This window comes from Elephas maximus, chromosome 12 (genome assembly GCF_024166365.1).
Source record: "Elephas maximus indicus isolate mEleMax1 chromosome 12, mEleMax1 primary haplotype, whole genome shotgun sequence".
NCBI lineage: Eukaryota > Metazoa > Chordata > Mammalia > Proboscidea > Elephantidae > Elephas > Elephas maximus.
The window spans coordinates 58460431-58483402 of record NC_064830.1 but is presented as its reverse complement, the minus strand read 5'-3'; the positions used below and the strand labels follow the sequence as shown (position 1 = coordinate 58483402).

The following is a 22972-nucleotide window of genomic DNA, read 5'->3' as shown; positions in this document are numbered from 1 at the left end:
GTATTTTTAAGAGCCCCCACCCCATGAGCTCCCAGCTTTTGCTAGGTTTGGCGGGCTTGAAATTCCCCAACGATTGCAGGAGTGCATCTGGGCTTGCAGTACCAGGGATTTCGGGGAGACGAAGGAGGAACTCTGGTGACGCAGGAGCGGGGGGATAGGAGGGCTGGGGCATCTTCTCCCCGTGTCCTGGGCGCCCACGGCCACAGTATGGCCTCTGGGGGTCCTCAGCCCGCCCTCCTGCAGGCTCCGCCAGGCTAGGGGCGGGTTCGGCAGGGGGCGCCGCGCTGTACCTCCGGCTCCTGCCCCATCCCTGGTTGGATGGAGGTGGTCCCCTAGGTCCCGCGCGCCCTGCGCCCCCCTCCCGGTTGTCCCCGTCCGCAGTACAGACCCCTTGCTCGTCCTGCGCATTCGAGGGGACGACCAGGCTGTGCGTAGGGGGGAGGATAGACACCCTGGCCGGCCTCAGTTTCCCCGACCCGCGCGGGACGGCCAGCGCAGGCCGGGGGTGGGGGGTCTGGGGGCAATGGCAGCCGGGAGGGGAGGGCGGTGTCTAGGGCCGTGGTCGGGCGCGGACTCTGACGGCTGCACTCACCGTGGGCCGGGCTGCACGCTCGCCTCTTCTGGGGTGCTGGGGACCCCAGAGGGCACGGGGGTGGGGGTGCGGGACACGGGCTCCTGAGGCGCTGCGCTAGCGCAGAGGCAACTGAGGACCGCGTGCGGAAAGGGGCCTGTCAGGGGGCGGGGCCGGGGGCGGGGCCTGGCCGTGCTTGCACACACAAGCTGCCCCCAGCCTGTCCGTTGCGGAGTAGTACCCGGGTCCCGGCACTCCAGGGGCCTGCCGGGAGCTCCCACCAGCGGAGGGTTTAGGGGTGAGGGGAGGAATGGGTGTGAGTGCTCTACGGGGCCCCTCCTCCCCTCCCCGGGGCCCCAGTCACAAGACACAGTCGCCCGGACCGCAGCGCAGATCTTTCTCAAAGGGCTTCGTAGCCGTTCCAGGACCAGCGCTGAGACCCTCCCAGCCCAGGGCTGTCCTCGCACAACCTGGCGCGGGCCCGATCTGAGGGCTCCGCCGCCGCGGGCCTGACAGCTTCCTCTTCTCAGAGGGGGCAGTCCACACCCTGGGCGTCAGCAATGACACCCCGCGACAGCCCCGGGGTTGGGGTGATCGTCCCCACGCAGAGCCCAGGGAGGCTCTGTAAAGCCGCTTTCCCTGATCTTGCCGCCAGCGGGCCTGGGCTGGACCCACGGAAACCAGAGGACCAGGATCATGGGGGGAGGGGCTTGTTAGAACACGGGGTGCGGGGCGCCCCAAACTATGGATTCTAGAACTGGGCGCTGGCCCAAAGCTTTGCTTCTCTGGCAAGTTCCCGGTGGCAAGATGCTGCTCCCCTACCCTCCGTTTTGAGAACTGCACTTCAAGCACAGCCCCCAGGCTGACCAGATAAATTCTCTCCCTTGTCTGAAGCGCACAGCGGGTTCCTGAACTCTCTGCCCAGACCTTGGCCAGTATCACTGGACACTAGCAGCTCCTTGGCCCTCTTGGGATCGGGGTTTGTTCTGAAGAACTTTTCGCCTCAAAGGAACGAATCTCTAATGCTGGGGCTGCAGGCGGTGTTGGGAACAGCAACCAGGCCTGGAATGAAGGCAAGGCCAGTCCACCTTGGGCAGGCCGGGGCCAGCTCTGTGCAGGGAGAGACTGCTCTTTGGTGGTGGCTGTGCCTTTCATTTCCCCCACCTTCCTTCTCCAGCTGTTCCCCCAGGAGAGAAGGGAACCCCACAGGACAGGCCGTGGTCCCCCAGCCCGGGAGGGTGGGGGCAGTTGGCTTCTTCCTGAACCCCGGGGGTTGGGTGGACACTGCTTGGACGTCCCCAGCCCCATGGCTGCCCATGTGGGATGGGGAGAGAACTTGGAGATGGGCCCTTCCCAGGACTCCCAGTCCCAGAGCCCCAACTCCCCTGGACCCAGACAAATGGGGGGGGGGGACTCAGGAATGCACCAACTGCCTGGGACAGCAGCAAGTCTTGTGGACAGGGGAGGGGCCAGAACCTGGCACACACCAGCTGCCCTGGGCTCCCCTGCTCCCCTCTGCAGGGGATGCATATCAGAGCTAGTGTCCCTCTAAGGTCTGGCAGGTCCTGAGCCTGCATCTTGGGGCTGATGCCCCCACTTCCCTGCAGTCTGGCATCAGGTTCTGCCAACCTGTTGGAACAAACACAGGCCTGGTTGCCATGGTGATCATAATGCTTTGGGGTGAGAGATGTGACTGCAGATGCTGTAAACAGGAAGTCAGGAAGTGGTGGTAGTGGGGGGGTGTTCGGCCCCCACCCTACCCCCTCAGGGAGCTGAGGCAGCTGGGCCAGCAGCATCAGCCCCTAACACTGCACCTGATGGGGCTGGAGTGACCTTGGAGACCCCTCACCCCGCCGCCTTTTGCAGGCAGAGAGACTGAGGTCTTGAGTGGAACAGGACTTGTCCAGGGCTCCTCCCTCCACACCCAGTTAGCAGGGGTTGTTGAGTGGATGGATGAGGGTCCCATTTGGGGACCAAGTCCTTCATTCTCCAGACCTGCTCCGAGTCTGAAGTCAGGGCAACCTGAGACAGAGCCCCAGACCCCCGCCCCAGTGCAATCTTTCTTCTCCCCAAGTCTCAGCTTCCCTCATCTGTGAAACAGTGTGACAGCAGTGCCACCCCAGGGCTGTTGGAGGACCTCAGCGAGGTCTCAATGAGAAGCAAGCGCTCCAGTGTGCTCTGAATCCTCCAGGGGTCCATAGGGGTGGGACGGCGGCCCCCAGAGCGCGGGCTCAGACAGGGTCTGGGGCGAGGCTCTACCTCTGGGAACTGTTTTCGCCTGCCTCCGTAGGTTGGGAGGGAAGCCCAGCCTTTTCTCTGACCCGCCAGTCAGAAGGGCAGGGAAGGCAGGTTGCTGGGCCCTTGTGGAACGTGGTCCTGCCTGTGCCCCAATCTCACTCTGAACCAGTCACCATGTCCCTCTGCTGTGCTCTGGGTGGGGGGAGGGGGCTGTGAGGGGGACAGCAGTGACAGCACAAGACCCTGGCCCAGGTGGAGTGCTAGTGCAAAGCTGAGAAAAGCCACTCACTGGTCAGGCTGGGCTCTACTCACACCTTCAGGGCTTTGGGCTGGAGAGGGTCCTGCCCCCAAAAAGCAGAGAGAAAGGGGCTTAAAGGCGGCAAGGGGGCATTTCTCCAAGTCAAATCACCGAATTGTTTTACCAACTGAGAGCCTGGGCCACCGCCCTTTCGTGGCAGCCCTCAGAAGTGCAGGCACAGTCTCCCATCAGACAAGCATCTCTCACTGTCCTCCTACCTAGGGTCTAGGGACAGAGCCAGGGAAAAGGAGGGGTCAGAGTCTAGGGACTTCGGCCAGGGTCCCTAAAGATGCAGAAATTGGCCCCAAGGCTTGTGTATCCCAGGGTGGTACTGCCAGCAGAGAGGTGACAGGAGCCTGAGACAGGCAGATTGGGGCCAGGCAGGAGGGGGTACAGCCTTGAGGCCACAGTTGTCATCACTCAGAGGTGGTCCTTCTGCCAGCATCTACCCTGATGCTTTTAAGAGTAGGGACCAGCGGGCAGGCTGCTGGCCAGGCCATGCTCGGTGCTTTTGAGCCTCAGGCCTTGGGGAGCAGAGAGGCATGCCTAGGCCCTTCTAAGCTGCAAAACAAAGGTTGTTGAGGGGCACAGTTCCAGATACTGTCCCTGAGAACTGGGGCAACCTGGCTAAAGGGCATTATCTGCTGGGCCAGGAAGGGTCCCAGGGGCAAAGGTGTGGGGACATCAGGACAGAGCTAGGACCAGCACCAGGGGGCCCAGCTCAGTGCACCCAATGTTCTGAACAGGACCAAAGGCTGGGGACTCATCCCCACCTCTGGGGGCTCTAGACCCCTTTCTCAAAGACCCCTCTGAGGGGTGCCTGAGAGGGACTCTCCTCCTGACCTCGCTTTGGAGAGGGGCTTTTTGGGGGGAGGGAAGGGGTGGGTTTATGTCAGAGGAGGCCTGGGAGGGAGGACTCTATCCCTAGGAGGGGTCCATGAAATCTGGAGGCTTCCATATGAATTCTCCAGGGCTGCTGCTGCAGGACACCCCCAACTCAGTACCATTAGGTGTGGGGACAGCTGGGGGCAAATCCCGCACTCAGTGCTCCTCTGGCCCCTCCCTGTTGTTGCTGACTCAGACAGGTTCGAGGAGGCCCAAGTTAGTGCTCAGGCCCTCCAACCTGGCAACTTGTCATGCAACCTCAATGGAGCTTCTAGGGGGGCCTTGGATTGATTACGGTCTGGCCTAGGAAGGCCTGGGGAGACCAACTGGAGGGCAAGGGGGCACCCTGAGTGCTGGGATCCCATCTCCCGTGGCCCAGACGGTAGCAGGCAGGGCAGGAAAGGACACAGCCCACAAGCCGATGTGTGGCAACTTTTTCAATTTTTATTGTGCTTTAAGTGAAAGTTTACAAATCAAGTCGGACTCTCACACAAAAATTTATAAACACCTTGATATATACTCCTAATTGCTCTGCCCCTAATGAGACAGCACACTCCCTCCTCTATTTCTTTTTGTGTCCATTCGGCCAGCTTCTGACCCCCTCTACCCTCTCATCTCTCCTTCAGACAGGAGATGCCAACATACTCTCATGAGTCTCCTTGATCCAAGAAGCTCATTCTTCACCAGTATCATCGTCTATCCTGTAGTCCAGTCCAATCCCTGTCTGAAGAGTTAGCTTTAACAGAAGGTCTGGGGACCATGACCTCTGGGGTCATTCTAGTCTCAGTCATACCTTTAAGTCTGGTCTCTTTAAGAGAATTTGGGGTCTGCATACCACTGCACTCCTGCTTCCTCAGGGGTTCTTTATTGTGTTCTCTGTCAGGGCAGTCATCAGTTGTAGCTGGGCACCATCTATTTCTTCTGGTCTCAGGCTGATGGAGTCTCTGGTTTATGTGGCCCTTTCTGCCTCTTGGGCTCATAATTACCGTCTTTGGCGTTCTTCATTCCTTTGCTCCAGGTGAGTTGAGACCAACTGATGCATCTTAGATGGCCACTTGCTAGTGTTTAAGACCCCAAATGCCACTCTCCAAAATAGTATGCAGAATGTTTTCTTAATAGATTTTATTATGCCAATTGACTTGGATGTCCCCTGAAACCATGATCCCCAAACCTGCTACACTGGCCTTTGAAGTGTTCAGTTTATTCAGGAAACTTCTTTGCTTTTGGTTTAGTCCAGTTGTGCAGACCTCTCCTGTACTGTTGCCTTTCCCTTCACTTTAAGTAGTTCTTATCTAATTAGTGAGTACCCCTCTCCCTGCCTCCCCCCTCTCATAACCATCAAACAATATTTTCTTCTCTGTTTAAACTATTTCTCGAGTTCTTATAATGGTGGCCTCATACAGTATTTTACCTTTTGCATCTGACTAATTTCACTAATTCCGGATTCCTCCATGTTATGAAATGTTTCACAGATTCGTCACTGTTCTTTATCGATGCGTAATATCCCATTGTGTGAATATACCGTAACTTATTTATCCATTCATGGGCACCTTGGTTGCTTCCATCTTTTTGCTATTGTAAACAGTGCTGCAAATAAACGTGGGTGTGCATGTATCTGTTTGTGTAAAGGCTCTTATTTCTCTAGGATATATTCCAAGGAGTGGGATTGCTGGATAGTATGGTAGTTCTATTTATAGTTTTTTAAGGAAACGCCAAATCGATTTCAAAAGTGGTTGTACCATTTTACATTCCCACCAGTAGTGTGTAAGTGTTCCAGTCTCTTGTGCAGAAACGTTTTATTTTTTTTTGTGGAAACGTTTTAATGAGGATTTGTAGATATAGTGGTTACGTGCTGCCTAGAATTCCTTACTAAATACAAGGTGTCTCATGCTGGGAACACACTCCCCTCCCTACACCAGAAACAGGGTGATAGAATGTCAGCTCTCCTGTTACAAGGTCCATGTCTTTGTTAGGCCGAGGACTATGGTACAAAAGGAACATTCCATCTGCTGAAATCACTATGGTTTGCTAGAAACATCCATTACTTTGGGATACCTTAACTATAAAGTACACGATTTCCTTCTTTATATATTAGCCATGTACGTGTGTGACGATTACTAAGTGTAGTTCGATCGTTACAAAGACATTCTGGGAGAGGTGATGTATGGATGGTGGCCCCACGCTGATGTACCCTGGGCAACCCACAGGCCGTGGACACTAGGCTGAGTGCAGCGCCTGTATGGACTTGGGCTCCACAAGCCAAGAAGGCACTCAAACCGCGCTATCTCCAGCAGGGTAGAGGCCCTCAGGGGTCACTTCCGACACCTCCAAGTTCCACAGGGGCCCCAGGGTACCGGTGGCAACACGCTGAGCTCCCTGGGGCCCACAGCCAGTCTGCCTAGAACACGAAGCCTCATGTGTCTGCTGCGTCTTCTCGGGTGTGCCTGGCATCCCCTCCTGAACTGAGCACTGGGCTAGGGTACCCAGGAAAGCCCAGCAGCTGTGCCAACCTGACCAGCCTTCCCTGGGGGTCCACTGAGCATCAAGCCCTCCCGTCTTGGTCCCTGCACAGGAGGCCCAGATGCTGCCAAGAGGGCCTGCAGGTTGGGGTGCATGCCTGGGGCCCTGGCTGTCTTGACACTGACACAGGACGCATCCAGGCTGCTCTGGCCTCCAGTCTTAGGAACAACTCTGGTCAGTCCTGGTCACTGAGATGTGGAGAGGTCTCCTTCGCCACCACTGGCAGGAACATGGGGGACAGTGTACTTTCTTCAGTCTTCAGTCTCCATCAACACACATCTGCCTCAGTGGCTGGGCCAGTGTCCCAGGAGCAGCTTGGAGCCCAGTTCAGAGGAGCCAGCCTGGGGTAGTAACTGTCCTCTGCAGCTGGTCCAGGCCCTGGGTGGCTTTCTGAAGCAGAGCAGCCAAGCAGCACTCACCAGTCCGAGCATGTGGCACCCAGGCAGTGGCAGTCCTGGGGTAGACCGAGTGGTCCTGGGAAGTACAGGTGGCCCAGCTGCTCTTCCAGGTGTGGCCCAAGAGCCTGGGAGGTGGGGCAAGACCTGCCACTTGGATAGGTGTCTGTGCCTGGGCTCAGCCTGGCCCGAGACACCAGAACAGCAATGAGGCAAATGCTGCGCGCTCACCAACTTCTGACCTGTGTGCGTGTAGGGCAATGCCAACTCTACACCACTAGCACTAAGTGCCCACATCTCTGTAGTCCAGCCTACACCGGTCCTATTTACAAAGGCCTGGGATCAAGCTAAAGCCAGAGCTCCTCATCTGGGCAGGAGGGCCTCCTTCTTGTACTCATTCAATTATGATAACTCAACAAAAACCTTTATATAAACAGTTTATTTACTCTAAACAGCAACACAGACAAAATGCCATAGAAACACAAAGGAAGTGGTGCGGAAACAGGTGCCGGCCTGGCACTGTGGCTCATAGCGACACAACTGAGCTCTGAGAGGACAAGCGGGGAGAGAGATTCTGTGGCAGACAGCTGGTGAGGCGAAGCACAGCGCTAAACGTCGTGAAGCATGCCTGCATCCAAGAGAAGAGGAACTAGCTCCTAGGGGCTCACCCAAGTATAAAAGTTTATAATTTTACAGCAGTTGAAATACTGACATCGATATTAAAATAAAAGCAAGTTTTACATAACAATCAAAAATACAAAAGACTGAAGGAAGAGACCCTGTATGAAAAACGGGGCAAGTTAGCGAATCGAGAATTGTAGACCAGTGGCAGGAACGGAGAATGGCGCTGGCCTGGCCCTCCCCTAGGCGACTAGTAATTGTACAGAGCGACTTCAGATTTGCAGAAGTGTTGTAAACAAGTTCTTGCTAAACCCATCCCTTCCTTTCACGGTGCCTGTGGCCACTGCTTATGAGGGCGCAAACTTCTTGGCTTGTGCTCGAACCCTTTTCTCATACTCCACTCTGTTTTGGCTGAGGAGGGTAAAAGAGAAGCGACACGTTAGAGCGGCCTGGAGATGATGCCGTGCCTGTGTGGCTGAGCTGGGGGTTGCTCAGGGGCTGCCCGGCAGAGAGGCATTTGAGCAGTGAGCCTTTGCATCAGGGGACCTGGCACAGACAGGAGACTAGAGCAGCAGTGGCTGTGGCGGGGAGGGCCTGGCTAGCTCCGGCCGGCTACCTGAGGTATTCAGTGGCCACAGCAGCAGGGGAGGGGTGGCAGCCTCCCTCAGAAGAGGTTTAAGGCACACCCATGGCCTCCAGCCGCTGGGCAGGTTCCACAGTTCCAGCCATGAGGATGGAGGACTGGCTCCACCAGGCGAAAGGCTCAGAACCAGGGTGACAAGCCTAATCTTTGCACGGAAACCACGAGTCTTAACCAGAATCAGTTTTCTGTTAGGTGCTGCAACACCGTTAACTCTCAAGAGAAAATATGGATCACTCAACCCTTTTCCTTGCTCATACTTCTCAAAAACGGATACAAACTCTGGGTGGGTTTTGCAGATTTTCCAGACCAGTGCTCAACCCAGGGCCAGGTGCACAAGCCCCCCGCCACCGCCATGGTCTGGGGGTGGCCCTGCATAATGGTCATGGGCTTGAGACTTCGCCTGGGGCCAGCTCTGCAACGAACTCCAGTGCCTGGGAAATGGGAGCCACAGCACCACCACATCAGCAGCAAAGGTGATCCTGGGCCCTGGCATGTCCGTGCAGCTCCCTCCTCCTGGGGAAAAGCCGTGCTGCCTGAGTGGAGCAGCAAGCACAAAAGCCCCCATCTGCCTCTTTGCTTTGTGGTGGACATGGCACCAATGAGCTCCTCCCTGGAGACCAGGTCAGTGAACAAACTGCTGAGAGCTGGGGGTGAAGGCTGCACCGGGACCCGCACTTCTGCCGGCTTTCACCCAGGGAGACCAAAGCATCGGTGAGTGCAGGATGCACAGACAGTCCCCTTCCAAGAGACACAAGGAAAGGGGGCTCAGACAAGTCTCACAGAACATTGTTTTTTTAAGTGGGCAGTTTTAGGAGGAAAAACTTTCTGTTCATGTGAGAAGCAGCACATTAAGGCAGCCCAGTAGGAAGTCAGACACCAGCCTGGGAAACCACACTGCATTTGGAGCCTGGGGGGGCATCCCACACAGCACCTCTGGTACACGGCTACAGCTGACACATGTGAGCCGGCTGGGTCGCTGATGCCCAATGTCAGCAAGGATGGGAACCCACACCCTGGCCATGGTGAGGGGGCTGGAGCCACTTCTCCCTAGAGTGGGCGTCCACTCCTGCTCACACCCACGAGCACCTAAGCCCACCTGTTGTGGTGAGGAAGCAGCCGTAGGCACTCTGACACAGCTGCCCAGACCTGGGTCTACACGGGAGGTGGCAGGCTGCACTGGGCCTTTGGGGTGTGGGGGCCGACCCTGGTGAGGACAGACTTTCCAGCAAGTGTGCTCATGGTCACAGTGAGAGGCCCCGTGGCACCCAGCCCAGGCCCGCAGAACCAGCCAGCAGTGCCTGCTGACTCCAGGCCACAGGTGGAGAGCTGGACTGAGCTTTGGGCCTCAGACCCCGGCCAAGGGGCTTGGTATGCAGCCTGCTAGGGTGCATGGACTTGTACCTGGCCTTGGCCACCAGGTGGTGAGCCCTGGACATGGGTCAGGATTCCCGGGAAGCTGCTTTTTGGAGAAAAACTCTCTCAGGCATCTGGTTCCTTCCCTCAGAGATGGCGACTTAGGATGTGTCTGCAGCAAATGCACTTGCAAGTCAGCTGCTCAAAGGCCCTTGGAAGGCCCCAGCCTTCCCCTCACCTGAGCCCTGTTCGCCAGCTCCTGGTAGCCAGCTGCCTTGGAAGGAACGTGCCCTCTCTCATGGCTTCTATGCCCCACCACTCCTTGCCAGGCAGACCAGTGTCTCTGAGGACCCTGAGTCACCTGGGGTTTGCAGCGAGAGGCCCTGGTTAGTGGATCGAGTTCCTGCAGGCGGCCGAGTGACCAGACCCACAGCAGTTCTGCCAGGAGGGTCTGGGAGCCCAGACAGTGACACTGCTAGGGCGACAGCAGCCCCCAGCCAGGCCACGCCCTACCCTCCCCAAGTTCTAGAGCCAGCGGACAGGAACCTCAAAATGAATTCATGGACACAGCATAGTCGTGGGCAGTCACCAGTCTGGACATAGAAGCCTGGGCGAGGGTGGGCCATTCAATCCCTTGCCCACTGAAGGAGGACCAAGTTGACACCCCTGGGCAAGCACATGCCCTGGAGAGACACCCCACTTAGGCAGTGCCCACAGCGAAAGCCTCCGAGTGAGCCCAGGCCACTGCAGCTCATCAAGGGACCTCCTCCCAGCCCCACCTCCTGTGTGCTTCCAAAAACACTCAGCCACCCTGGCCTTGGTCCCTGTTTTCTCCACCCCAGACCCTTTGCATGTGCAGCTCCCGGCTACTTCGTATGGGCTTTCAGCGTTAGCTTCTACACCACCTCCCTGACCATCCCTCATGACGCTGACTCCACCAGTGCTTGTTTGTCACCTCCACCGCCTTCCCAGGATGCCAGGGAGTGTGTGCGTGCCGATGTGAAGCTGCAGGCCTGCGCAGGGCCAACCACTCACCAGTAAATCGTGTAAGCCTCTGCCTGGGCTGGGTCTTGGATATTTGGTTCATTTAGAAGCTCCTGTATTCCTAACAAGATCTGTGGAGGAGACCAACGGGACAAGGCACAGGTGGGCAGCCGGCACACGCGGCCACCCCACCCGCCCCTGCGTGACGTGGCCTGTACCTGTTTGATCGTGATGGCTGGCCTCCAGTCTTTGTCCTCTTCAAGGATGGACAGGCACACTGTGCCTGAGGGGTACACGTTTGGGTGAAACAGCGGTGGTTCAAATTTACCTAGACGAATGAGAATGGGGCTTTGGTAGCAGTTGTTTCAGACTAACATGCCCCCACCAGGGCACCTCTAGGCAGTGTCTCTTCCTATACAATTATCAGAACCTCTGGTAAAACTTACACCATGGCCTCGAGGTGGGAGGAGGGGGGAGAGGTGAGCACACTCCTTTCACTCTGAGGAACAAAGCCTGAAGAGTATAGCTGACAGTGACCCCTGCCCAGGCAGCTGCCTCCAGGATGGCCCTGGGGTGGGGCTGGCTGGGCCCCTCCCCTTCCTCTGGGTTGGGCCAGGGCCTGGAGGGTTTGCTCCTGCTCCAAAGGTTCCCTCCGACCGGACCATCCGCTTTCAACTCTGGACCTTATACGACCCACATTCTTTCTCAGGAAACAAGTTTCTTTTATTTTCTTAAGTGGAGACTTAAGGGAAATTTGAAAACAAAAAAGCAGATAAAACACGAGCCTTGGCTGCCCCACCCCCACATGCTGTCCATTTCCATCTTCTATCCCAGCACTTTTACCCAGCTTTTCCCTCATCATTTTAAAATGTTTATCATACCCAGGACCATGTAAAAAGTTTAGCACAGACTGAGAACTGCCAAAAAATGACCCCCTCAGAGTGGCACTGATTCCTAGAGCGTGCCCCTGACCGTGTGCTCATCACGGCTGACACAGCAGCACCTTCTGGCTCTGGACTTCACACACAACAGTGTCCGCTATTCCTCAGGAACCCAACAGCAGGTCCTGTGAGCCATGGCATCCTCGCCTGGACTGCGGCCGTTCCTGCTGAGTGTGGATCCCATGGGGACAGCCCCATCTGTCCGCCCATCAAGCTGCAGGCACACACTTGAGCTGTGGTGAACATGCGAGGCTGAGTTTCCTCGTCCAGGTGTCCGCTCCTGCATGAACTTGAGCAGACACTGCCAGTCTTCAAAGGGGCAGCACAATCAACACTCCTGCCAGCAGGGCAGGCAAGTCTCACGCTACCAATGCCTAGCTCTGGGTCATCGTTGTCAGCCACTCCGGTGATGCACTGGTTGCCTCCTGTGGTTTTGATTTGTTTCCTGTGGTGCACTGGGGATGAGCACTTTTCTGTCCATTGCCGTTTACTACGCATTTCTTTGGAGGAAGTTCTTGCTCAAGTCTCTTGCACACGTGTCTGCTAGGCTGTGTCTCTCCCTGGACTTGTGCATATTCCGGACATAAGCCCCTTGTTAGTTTTATGTCTTCCTGTCGTATTCTTGTACTGCAACCTGGTCTCTCCTACCAATCTGTACAATCTGTCCACGTGGAGGTCCCTGATGTTTCCTGCCACCGGTGGGCACAGTCTGCCCGAAGGCATCATCTGACTGCAGTCTAGCCTGGCTCTGCCCCAAAGCCACACTGAGTCCTGTGTGGCGTGTGCCTGGGGCTCCTTCACTCTCATAGCTGGTATGCTATTGTTACTGGCTTCCATGGGCTAGTTTTCAGGGGATTCAAAAGGGGACATGGAGCAAGGGCTATCATGCTGTTGTCAGATGGACACTAGCAAAAAGCAGAGAATGCCAGAAAGATGTTTACCTGTGTCTTATCGACTCTGCAAAGGTATTCTACTGTATGGATCACAACAAATGATCAAGAAGCAGTTATTTAAACAGATCAAGGGGATGCTGTGTGCTTCAAAATTGAAAAAGATATGTGGCAGAATTGCATCCTTTTACTGTACTTATTTAATCTGTCTGTTGAGCAAATAGTCCAAGAATGCAGCATCGGGGTTGGAGGAAGACTCGTAAACAACCCGTGATATGTAGATGACACCGCCTTGCTTGCTGAAACCAGAGAGGACTTGAAGTACTTATCGATGAAGATCAAAGACTACAGCCTTCTGTATGGATTGCACCTCAATATAAAACAAAAATCCTTACAACTAGTAACATGATAAACTGAGAAAAAGCTAAAGTTGTCATGGATTTTATTTTATTTGGATCCATAATCAATGCCCATGGAAGCACCAGTCACGAAATCGAACAATGGACTGCACTGGGCAAATCTGCTTCAAAATGCCTTTTTAAAGTATTAAAAAGCAAGAATGTCACTTTAAGGACTAAGGTGTGTCTGATCCAAGCCATGGTATTTTCAATAGCCTCACATGCATACAAAAACTGGACAATGGATAAGGAAGACCAAAAAAGAATTGCTGCATTTGAATTATGATGTTGACAAAGAATACTGAATATACCATGGACCACCAGAAGAATGAACGTATCTGTCTCAGAATACATAGTCAGAATGTTCTTTAGAGGCGAGAATGGCAAGATTTCGTCTCACGTATTTCGGACATGCTGTCAGGAGGGATCAGCCCCTGGAGAAGGACATCATGCTTGGTAAAGTAGTGGATTAGTGAAAAAGAGGAAGACCCTCAAGAAGATGGACTGACACAGTGACTGCAACAATGCGCTCAACCACAGCAACAACTGTGATGGCACAGGACCGGGCAGGGTTTCGTTCTCAATGGGACCTAATCATGACCAACACTCCTGGTCCATGCCTTTTGGAGAACACACACTAAAGAGCAGAACTACTGGGCCACAGGTCAGCACAAGCTCAGCTTTAGCGAGCCCTGGCAGTGAGCTTTCCAAAGCAATCCAGTCTATCTACATGCTCTCCAGTGAGTGTCTGAATGCTCCATTGCACGGCCTCCTCACACTTGGCTCTGCCTGCCCTTCTCGCTGTGGCCACTCTCGTGTGGACAGGACCCCACTCTGTGCTTGTAACTTGTGAGTCTCTGACGATGAGGTTAAGCGTCCACTCAGGTTTACTAGCCAGGTGGAGCCTCTTTTGTGAAGGGCCTGTGGGATCTAATGAGCTCCTGCCTTTTTCTTACACTCTGCCCTGGGGCTTGTCTCTTTACTTGCACTGGTGTTTTCTGGTGAGATGGGCTGTACTTCAATGTAGTACAATTTACCAATCCAATCCTCCCCGCCCACCACCCTGCCATGAGGAGCACACGGCGCGACCCTGGTTAAATCATTCTGCCCCAAGATCATGCAGACAGTCTCTAGTATCCTCCTCTAAAACCTGGATTGCTTCGTCTTTTCGTTTGGTATCTTTATAACATGGTGTCTCTCCAGGAATTAGGTAGTCCTTGATTTCTCAGAAATTTTTCATAGTTTTCAGTAGCGAGATCTTTAGTGTCTTCTGTTGGACATCTTTCAAGGTGTTAGATGCTACTGTAAATGCTAGCTTTAAAATTTTCATCTGCTGCAATTATGTGAATATAAATTTTTGTACATTAATCCTTTATGCAACAGCTTTATTCACTTACTAATTCTACCAGTCTACATGGTCTGAGTTTTCTACGTACACAATCAGGTCATTTTTTAATTTAATTTTCTTTCCCAATTTTTGCATTGTGATTTCCTCATCTTGCCTTACTGCATTTGTTTGGAATCCCGACACAATGCTGAAGAGAAGTGAGCAAAGCAGTCACTCTCATTCTTAGATTTCCTTTTATCCCAGCAGTTATCCATTATAATAGCTAATTCTTAAAAGTTCTTCTCGTAGATACTGTACTAATGGAAAACACACTTCTATTTCTTGAATTACTAACCAGAAAAGTAAAAACTTATATAGCTCTTATCTTACTGTATGCTGGGCACAATTCTTAAGCCACAGAAGGGTCTGCTCATTTCCTGCTACAAGAGATAAGGGAAGTAGGTCCCGTCTCCCCAGTCTCCAAAAAAAAAAAAAAAATTCCGAAACCAAACCTGTTGCTGTCCGTCGATTCCGACTCACAGCGACCCTACAGGACAGAGTAGAACTGCCTCACAGTTTCCAAGGGGTGCCTGGTGGATTTGAACTGCAACCCTTTTGGTTAGCAGCCATAGCTCTTAACCACTATGCTACCAGGGTTTCCCAGTCTCCAGAGCTGTGCTAAACTGCATTAAGATTGTCAGTAAGCCACTACTTTAAATACGGCCTCAGCCTCTTCTCCAGAAGGTCGAGCCCCCTGCCCACCCAAGCTGCGTGTGTGTAGATTGTTGACAGAGCAGACAGTAACAGGTTGGGGCACACACAAGAAGACCTCCGCCCAGCAGGTCTCTGCACCGCTGGCCCCGGCCAGGCGTGGTAGGCCCCACAGCCTAGTTCTCCTCGCCTACGACAACTTCTAATGGTCCAGGCACTCTTGGCTGCAAGCCTCAGCCTGACTTCTCTCTACTTACATTTCGGTGGTGAGGATGGGTAATCATCTTTGAAAAGCATCCGTAGTTTAAATAAGCCTCCTTCCCATGGGGTCTGTTGGGAAATAAAACCAAAGTCAGCTGTGGTGCATGCCTGGGTGCAGGGCAGGCTGGGAAGAGGGGCTTGGTTTCTACCATATGCACACTACCCTAGGACCATGTGCAGCGGCCTGCAGTCAGGAAGCCAGTGACTTGACTGAGGGGGCTCCCACACCACCCTGCAGATGACTGTCCCCACCAACAGGCTTCTGTGGAGACCTCCGTGAGCTCAGAGGATGAGGAGGGAAGATGCTGTGAGCTGAGACAGGGGCTGGGCTGCAGAGGACAGGGATTCGGGGTGGGGTCAGGAAGGCCCCTGTTACGGATTGAATTGTGTCCCCCAAAGATACATGTTGTAAATCCTAATCCTTTATACCTGTGGACGGGATCCCATTTAGGAATAAGGTTTGTTATATTAATTACGCCACACCAGTGCAGAGTGTGTCTTAAACCAATCACTTGGGATATAAAAGAGCAGATCAGGCACAGAAGCCAGCAAGCGCAGATGGTGGAAGACATAGATGCCACATGAAGATCACCAAGGGCCTGAAGAACAGAAGCTGAAAGAGACAAGAACCTTCCCCCAGAGCCGGAAGAGCATTCGCCTAGAGGTGATGCCCTGAATTTGGACTTCCAGCCTCCTAACTGTGAGAAAAGACACTGCAGTTCTTTGAAACCATTTCCAATGGCACACCCTTCCCACAAAACCAACCCTGAGAGGGCCTCCAAGGAGGGGACAGTCATAGGGCAGGTGCTGCCCCTAAAACAGGCACAGACAGGGCATCCAAACACAGCCCAGACACCAGGGGAGCATCCAATGATGGGAAACCAGGGTCCCGCCCATCACTCAGCTTGAAACAGGAGGTGGCGGGGTGGGGTGGGCTGGGGGGGTGGCTGGAAAGTACGGGGGAGGATCACCAGGCCTCTGTGACCAAACCCAGCAGGAAAAAGGAAAGGTGACAAGGCCTCCAGGCAGAACCCGACCTCCTGGGAAAAGCTGTGAGTGGATGGTTATCTGTAGCCACACAAAGACCCCCACTTGTCCATGAACAAGGCAGCTGACACCACCATCCCTGAAGCACAGCAGGAAGAGTGAAGGACATGTGGGGAGGGCATTCAGCCCCAGGTGGCCAGCATGGGCCTGTGCATCTAAAGAGATGAGCCGCAGGCCCAGGCCTCCTGGGGGAGGAATGTCTTCAGCTGTGGACTGGCGCTGGCACACCTGGCTCCTGCTGCCTCACCTCGTCCCTGAGAATAGGCAGCATGGAGTCACAGTGCCCAGGATGCTCCTCACCACGTTGCTGTCCCTTCCACGTGGGCCTCGCCTCCACTTGATTCCCAAGGCTCTCTGCTCCCAACTCCCCACTGGGCCTGAGTGGTCCTGTCTGCGCCCCAGCCCTCCACCGAAGAAGCACAACTGTCACCCTCGCTGGCTGTACTGCCCCCAACCCCATGCCCCCTGGGCCAGGTGATGGCACGGTTGAGACGACTACGGGCCACAGCACGTAATACGCTAATACCCGTGGTCTTTCTGTGTGAGTTAAAACCTTAAACACCTCCCGTTAAGCATGGCCTCTTACCCCCTTCTTCCCTGGAATGGCACACTCCCAGTTCATGAGATTCATCGTGCCGTCGGGGTTTTTTGTCGGGACAGCCACAAATCCCTGTGGAGAGAAGGACACCAGGCGCATGTCACTGCTGCAGCCCCTCGTGCACCTGCTGGTTGTATGAGAATGGCTGCAGCCCCTGCCCTACTCACAAATGGGTGGTCTTTCCTCCATGCTTTCCTCTCCTGGGCGAGTCTGCTAAGGGCAATCCCCGACATAGTCCAAGTCCTGTAACAGACAGAACAGCAGAGCTCAGGACAGAAGCGGCAGGGTTCAGGACAGGAGCGGTGCTTCTGTGAGCTGCTCCTGAGAGGTAGGCAGACGGGGCATGCAGTGGTCCCTCCCGTACCCGCTCTTGATGCTGCACACACACTGTAGCCCCCATTTCACATGAAGAGACAAAGAGGCTCAGAGGTGAAGCTGTGGCCAGAGCCCACAGCTGCAGAGTGGGGTGGCAGGGATGGGGCACTCAGTGGCAGGCTCCACGCCCAGAATGGCCACATGGCCCAGCAGACACTGGACAAATCCCCGCTACGCAAACTCATAGGACAGCAAGGCAGGGACATCAGGAGCACTGGCCGGAGACTGGGGGCCCATTGCCCGTATGCCCTCGATGACTCGCACAAGTGGGTGTACTGTCTGCTCCCTGGCTTAGAACCCTCACTCTTGAGAGTGACAGTGACGGTGCATGCTAAGACAGAGAGCAACAGGCAATGCCATCTGGGAATAAGCCCAATAGTGGTCCCCAGTGCCCCCCCCAGACCCATTCGGAGGTCTGAGGCATCCAACAAACAGTGGCTGGGTCAAGCCCCTCCTTTCTCCCTTTGGGAAAGTAAGTGGCCCAAAGAAAACACAGGGGACGGTGGGCAGAGTCCACATCAGGCCTCCCAGCCTGGCAGACTGCCCCAGGCTGCTCTGTGGAACAGGGCAGCCGGCTGCGGGGAGGGTGGGTTTCCACCCCAGCACCCTGATGATGGCTGCTCAAGACCAGCCCCGTTGGCCTTTCCAATCAGATGCTAGGAGCCTGCAGTCCCTGCTGCGTCTAGCAACTCCACCACAGGTAAAGCAGCACCTCAAGGTGCCATTTACTGAGCACCTTTGGATGAGGCATCGTTTAAACACAAAATAAGGCTTCAACCAGATAGAGGGGTGCCTCTTCTAAGCTCACACAGGGGAAGGCTGGCCATCTAAACCTTCCCAAGTATGACACGGGGTACCCGCAGCACCCACACACAGATCTCCACGGAGTCCAGAACTGATCTCACACCATGATGACACCTCAAGACTGTCGCACTCTCTGCTCAGCCATATCCCTAGCCCCAAACTCTGGTGGGATCGCCACTTCCAGGGGGAAGGAGGTTTGGGGGAGCCTGTTACTAAGGGCAGAGCCTCGACTCCTACCAGCGCTGTTTCCCCTGCCCTCATGTGCTGCATGGGACTCCTGCTCCCACCACCTCCTCTCCCGCCATTCATGCCGACAGCCCCACCTGGCCCAGGTGTTTACCTGCTGAGATGCCTATGGCTTCCTTGGCAATTCAGATCGCACCCACCATCCAGCATAAACCCCAAGAGGCTTCACCCCCACTCTGGTGAGGGAAACCTCCACAAACAGAACAAACGCTGCACTAAAACCCATACAGTTTCTGCAAGAGACGTTAAATCAACAGAGAACCAGACAGGTGGCATTTCGCCTGGGCCTGTAGCACCCCCAGGGCACTTGTTCAAAATGCTCATTATTGGGCTCCAGTCAGGAACTCTAGGGGCCCAGCACCAAGCTTTAGGGAGCCCTTAGTTACCCTGTTCTCAGGTTTGAGAACCACATTGTTAGAACCAACAATATCAACAAGTGTGGAGGAAGGCAGCTTGGGATCATTATCCCAGAAACCCAGTCTCTGGCGCCACCCTGAGGGTCCTACAGACTCAAACCAACAACCAGACAAGGGCTCATTAACACACAAACAGCTACAAACAGAAGGAAAAGCTTAAGTAGAAAACCCACAGCCCTCAAGCCAGGACGCACTGGACATTGGGGCTAGACAGTGACAGACAAGCCAATAGGCTGTTAGCAGGGAGTGGCTGGCCAGTGTCTGGTTCCCATGGCCGCAAACCAGCCTGCACGCCTGGGGCGCCCCCAGCTCAGCAGTTCTTACCCCAGAGCGCACCTCTTAAAAGGTTCTTACTTTACCTGACCTCGAAATTGAGTCTCAGATAGATAACCCCAATCTAGGACCAAACCAGAACTATTCTTTACAGCCCCGTAACACGTTTCTCTCGTCAGTGGGACCTGACCCCCAGGAATAAAGCGCTACAGAGCATCTAACCGTGCCACCAAGACACACGCCCCTCCCTCACCTGGACAGCACACCTACTTCTGGAATATTGACTCCTTCATGTGACATAAAACCAGAGTGTTCCAGCCCTCTTCTATGTGGTGGGGGACACTAAGTAAACATACTGCCCTGGGGGGCTCACAGGTTAGGAAACTCTGAGGGGGCTGGAACACGCTGGGCACAATGCGACAGAGGGCTGGAGGGCAGGGGGAGGTGCCGTAATCTCAGATCCGGTGGTCAGGGGCTCACGAGGTAACACGCAGAAACCTGGCAGCAGACTGTGCCTGGAGGAACAAGTATGCAGAGAAGCCCAGGTGGCAGACTGTGAGGGCAGGGCCTCGTGGGTGTGAGGACCTGGACTAGTGTGAAGCTCGGAGCTGCCAGGGGCCTGAGCAAAGTGTGAGCCCACCTGTGCTGTTAAAGGTTTCTGACACTGGGCTATGGTGGACAACAGGGCAGGCCACAAGCTGACTGAGCGACCAGCTGGGAGGCTCAGCAATAACTCAGTGTCTTTATTCTTTACTGTCAAAATAGTTGTTCAAGCCCTTCACTTCACTGGTCCTTCTCAACAGAACAACCTGTTCCTACCCTGTAGACCCAAGCCCCAGGAGGCTTCCTAGTCCCCACTGCAGAGGGCACAGCCCACTCAAGCCTCCCAATGACTCCCTATTGTGCCCCAGCTCCATGGGGGGCTCCAGAGGGCAGGAAGCACCCTGGAATCATCTCTGCAGCCAATACAGGCTAACCTAGCACCCTGAATAGGTAATGACTGCATCTGAGCCAGGCCAGGCATCAGAATGGGCTTCTGACTCCCAGGCTAGCATTGAGACACTGTGGAGGGGTGACTTCTTCAGCCATGGGTATGGCGTTGGGGCAAAATGACACTTGGTGCACTCTGGAAGGGCTGGGGCCGAAGTAAAACTCAGGAGCTGGCAGCACGGCGATCCTGGGAGTCCCTGTGCCGGACCTGCCACAGCCTCTGCTCCAATAATGGAACAGAGCTGCCCAGGGAGGCCCATCCTGGCGCCTCTGACCATGTGAAAGATAATAGGGGCAGTTCTGCAAAGTCTCAGTGCCAGAGGTGCCTGTAAGAGCCCAAGAGCCCCTCTTCCCACCCTGATGGACCAGATCACACACAGAAAGAATGCTTCAGCATCAAGACAAAGAACTAAAGGTGCAAACCCACCCCCATCCCAGGCAGAGGTTGGGCCCCCAAGATCCGCCCGTCCGTTCCTAAAACCACCACTGTCAGGAGAATGCAGGCAATTGTTACATCTTTAATTATAACAAGTAGCCACGATCCTAATCCCACTTAAAATCATCGAATCTACCTTCCTCAATGCAAGGAAACTCAGTTAACGAGTATTAAGCGTTACCAGGCACTTCAGAGCAGGACGGTTACGATGCAAAGGCTCTCACTGTGAAGTGCTAGAGACAGGCAGGGTAAAAAACACCCCACAGGGCGGACCCCAGGCAGAGCCTCCAAGACCTGCACCTCCACCATCCTCCTGGGCTTCCAGCGGGGCTGTGCCTCTTAACATGGCTCTTCTCAGATGAGGCCTCGCTAGCTGAGAACTTCACTGCTACTTCCTGGCTGTGGGAGTGAGGGCAAGGTTCTTATCTCTCCTCAACCTCAACTGACTCATCTGCAAAAAGGGTGATAGCCAGGGCTTTTCCATCCCAGATACACTGAACCAGAATCCACATTTAACAAGATCCCCACATGATTTTTATGTATAACTTCCTAGGAACTCGAGATGCAAACTCTCAGCAGGAAACTTGTTAGAAATGCAAATTCTCAGCAGTGGCTGGTTTAAAGCCCTGGATTCTACTAAAGATGAAACAGATAAAGAAAAAACAAACCAGCAAACCCAAACCCACTGCCTTGGCCCTTCTCCATCCAAATCCAAAGGCTTCCAAGCCTGGGACTCCCATGTGGGACCAGGTGGGGCATAAACAAAAGCACCCACCTCTGCAGGCCCAAGCACCCGGCACTCAGGAGAACCTCATGCCTGGGCTGCACCCCTCCAGTTCTTTCGTGGATCTACCTCAGGACCCCAGGCTGTCTCTGAAGCAAGGTCCCAAACCTCGAGACACAGCTGACAAACCCAGTATTTCCACCCTGGCACATGAGGGTGCAGAATTCATTGCTTAACCACTGAAGAGGTTTGGGGTCGGATTTCTCTGTAGAAAAATCAGAACAAACACAGGATCAATCTCTGCTTCCAGTTGGATAGGTCCTCCATGCCAAAGCAACATTTTCTTAATGCAGTAAACCTGCGAAAGCCGGAACCTGTGTAAGGTGGAAACCTGTCAGAAAAAAAGAATTAAGAATATTTTTCACTAATAAAAAAAACAAACCCATTGCCATCGAGTCAATTCTGACTCACAGAGATCCTACAGGACAGTAAAACTGCCCCACAGGGTTTCCAAGGAGCGCCTGATGGATTCAAACTACCAGCCTTTTAGTTAGCAGCCACAGCACTTAACCACTATGCCACCTGGGTTTCACTAATAGAGAACGACAAAAAAGTGGTGACTGCACACTGTCGAAGGCAGAAAACTTGCGAGACCAGGAAAAACAAAATAGTCCTGTCAAGTTCCAGCTCTCACAGATTCTCCTGTAGCAAAAAACATTTAGGTGAAACATCTTTAAAATAGAAATAAAAAAAATACAGTAACTTTGCAAACTGAAGAACTAAACATAATTTAAGATTACAAAAACCAAAAGAGTTGATTTTGGGATTTCAGGGTGACTGGAGGCCCCCAGCAAGCGCCCAACTAATCACTCCCTTCCCTTGCTCCTACTCAACTACCTACCAGTTCCAACCACCATTTAAGTGGTACAAAACAATCTTAAAAACTCTCCCTAAAGTGAGGCGCTCATCTTCAGACTCCCACCAACTCCACAACACGGACAGCCGCTACAGCAGCAAGAAAACTTAGCCTTGTTTTGAGATTTGAAGACACCACAAACAGCATCCCCCCGTGCCTCCCCCACCAGGGGCCCGCGATTTTGCAACGAAAGACTTTCAACTCCCTGCTGTCCATTCTGTCCCTGGCTGGAAGACGCCAGACGTTTGCTGTCCATCCCTGTGACCCCGGAAATTAATTTCCCCAAAGGTAAAGGAGCGCTTCGGGTTGGTGCGGCCGTCCTCCAGAGCCGCATTCCTGTCAACACCGGCCTCAGCTCTCCCAGCTCCGGAGCTACGGGCTCCTTTCCGCTCTCCGCGCGCCACACAGCACCTCTGCAAGGCCGCCTGGCGCACCAGAGAGAAGGATGTTCCCCCCTTTTCAGGAAAGAAAGTGATGGGAACTCCAGGAGCGCGGCCGGGACGTGACCCCAGAGAACCACGGGGACGCTGTCCACCCGAAAAACCCCACGCTGGGAACGAAGGCAGGACGGCCCGGAAGCTCATCCCGTAGCCCGGCAGCTCACAACTCGGCGAGCAGAATTAAGTTTCGAAGCACAGACAACCTTCCCTCTCAGCCCCTTCCAGAAGGTGAGAGAAAGCCCAGCCCCGTCCGCCGCGGACTGCGGGGTCCCGACCGCGGCCCGGCATCGGGGAGGCGGGCGCTGGGCGGGCGGGCGCGGGAGGGGTAGGCCGCTCGCCCGCCCTAGGACCCCGCGCCCGACCCCGGCCAGGCCCCGCAGTCCGCGGCCTCCCCACCGACCCTACGCGCCTGCCGGCCCGGCGCCCCGTGGCCCAAGCGCCGCCCGGCCTGATCCGGCCGGAGGCTCCCGCGGTCTCCGCCCTCCCGGCCGCGCTCACCTCCGGCGGCCGCGGCCCGGCGAGTCGCGAAGAGCGGAGAGCCTTGCGACGACGGAGGCGACGGAAACAGCAGCTCTTCTCTTTGTCTCGGGACTTCTCTCCCGAGCCCGCTCCGCGCGCAGCCTGAGCAGCTCCGAGGACCCCGGCGCGGGCGGGGCGGGGCGGGGCGGGGC

General features: G+C 54.7%; 1 protein-coding gene across 1 annotated transcript; it reads right to left on the bottom strand.

Moving 5' to 3' along the window:
• Nucleotides 1–4416: 4416 nt before the first annotated feature.
• Nucleotides 4417–22939, bottom strand: UBE2I (ubiquitin conjugating enzyme E2 I). Its single transcript, XM_049903793.1, has 7 exons — nucleotides 22800–22939; nucleotides 16849–16924; nucleotides 16670–16753; nucleotides 15033–15105; nucleotides 10727–10836; nucleotides 10560–10639; nucleotides 4417–7939 (listed from the first exon to the last, which is right to left on the bottom strand). The coding sequence occupies exons 2-7, from the start codon at nucleotides 16912–16914 to the stop codon at nucleotides 7876–7878; spliced, it is 477 nt and encodes a 158-aa protein (XP_049759750.1). The 5' UTR covers nucleotides 16915–16924; nucleotides 22800–22939; the 3' UTR covers nucleotides 4417–7875.
• Nucleotides 22940–22972: the final 33 nt, after the last annotated feature.

Excerpts from the sequence above, each read along its gene's own strand:
- UBE2I (XM_049903793.1), bottom strand. The coding sequence starts at position 16,914 with ATGTCGGGGATTGCCCTTAGCAGACTCGCCCAGGAGAGGAAAGCATGG. Across the intron at positions 16,754-16,848 it reads GGAGGAAAGACCACCCATTT|GGATTTGTGGCTGTCCCGAC; the intron begins GTGAGTAGGGCA and ends TTCTCTCCACAG. Across the intron at positions 10,640-10,726 it reads CAGCCATCACGATCAAACAG|ATCTTGTTAGGAATACAGGA; the intron begins GTACAGGCCACG and ends TCTCCTCCACAG.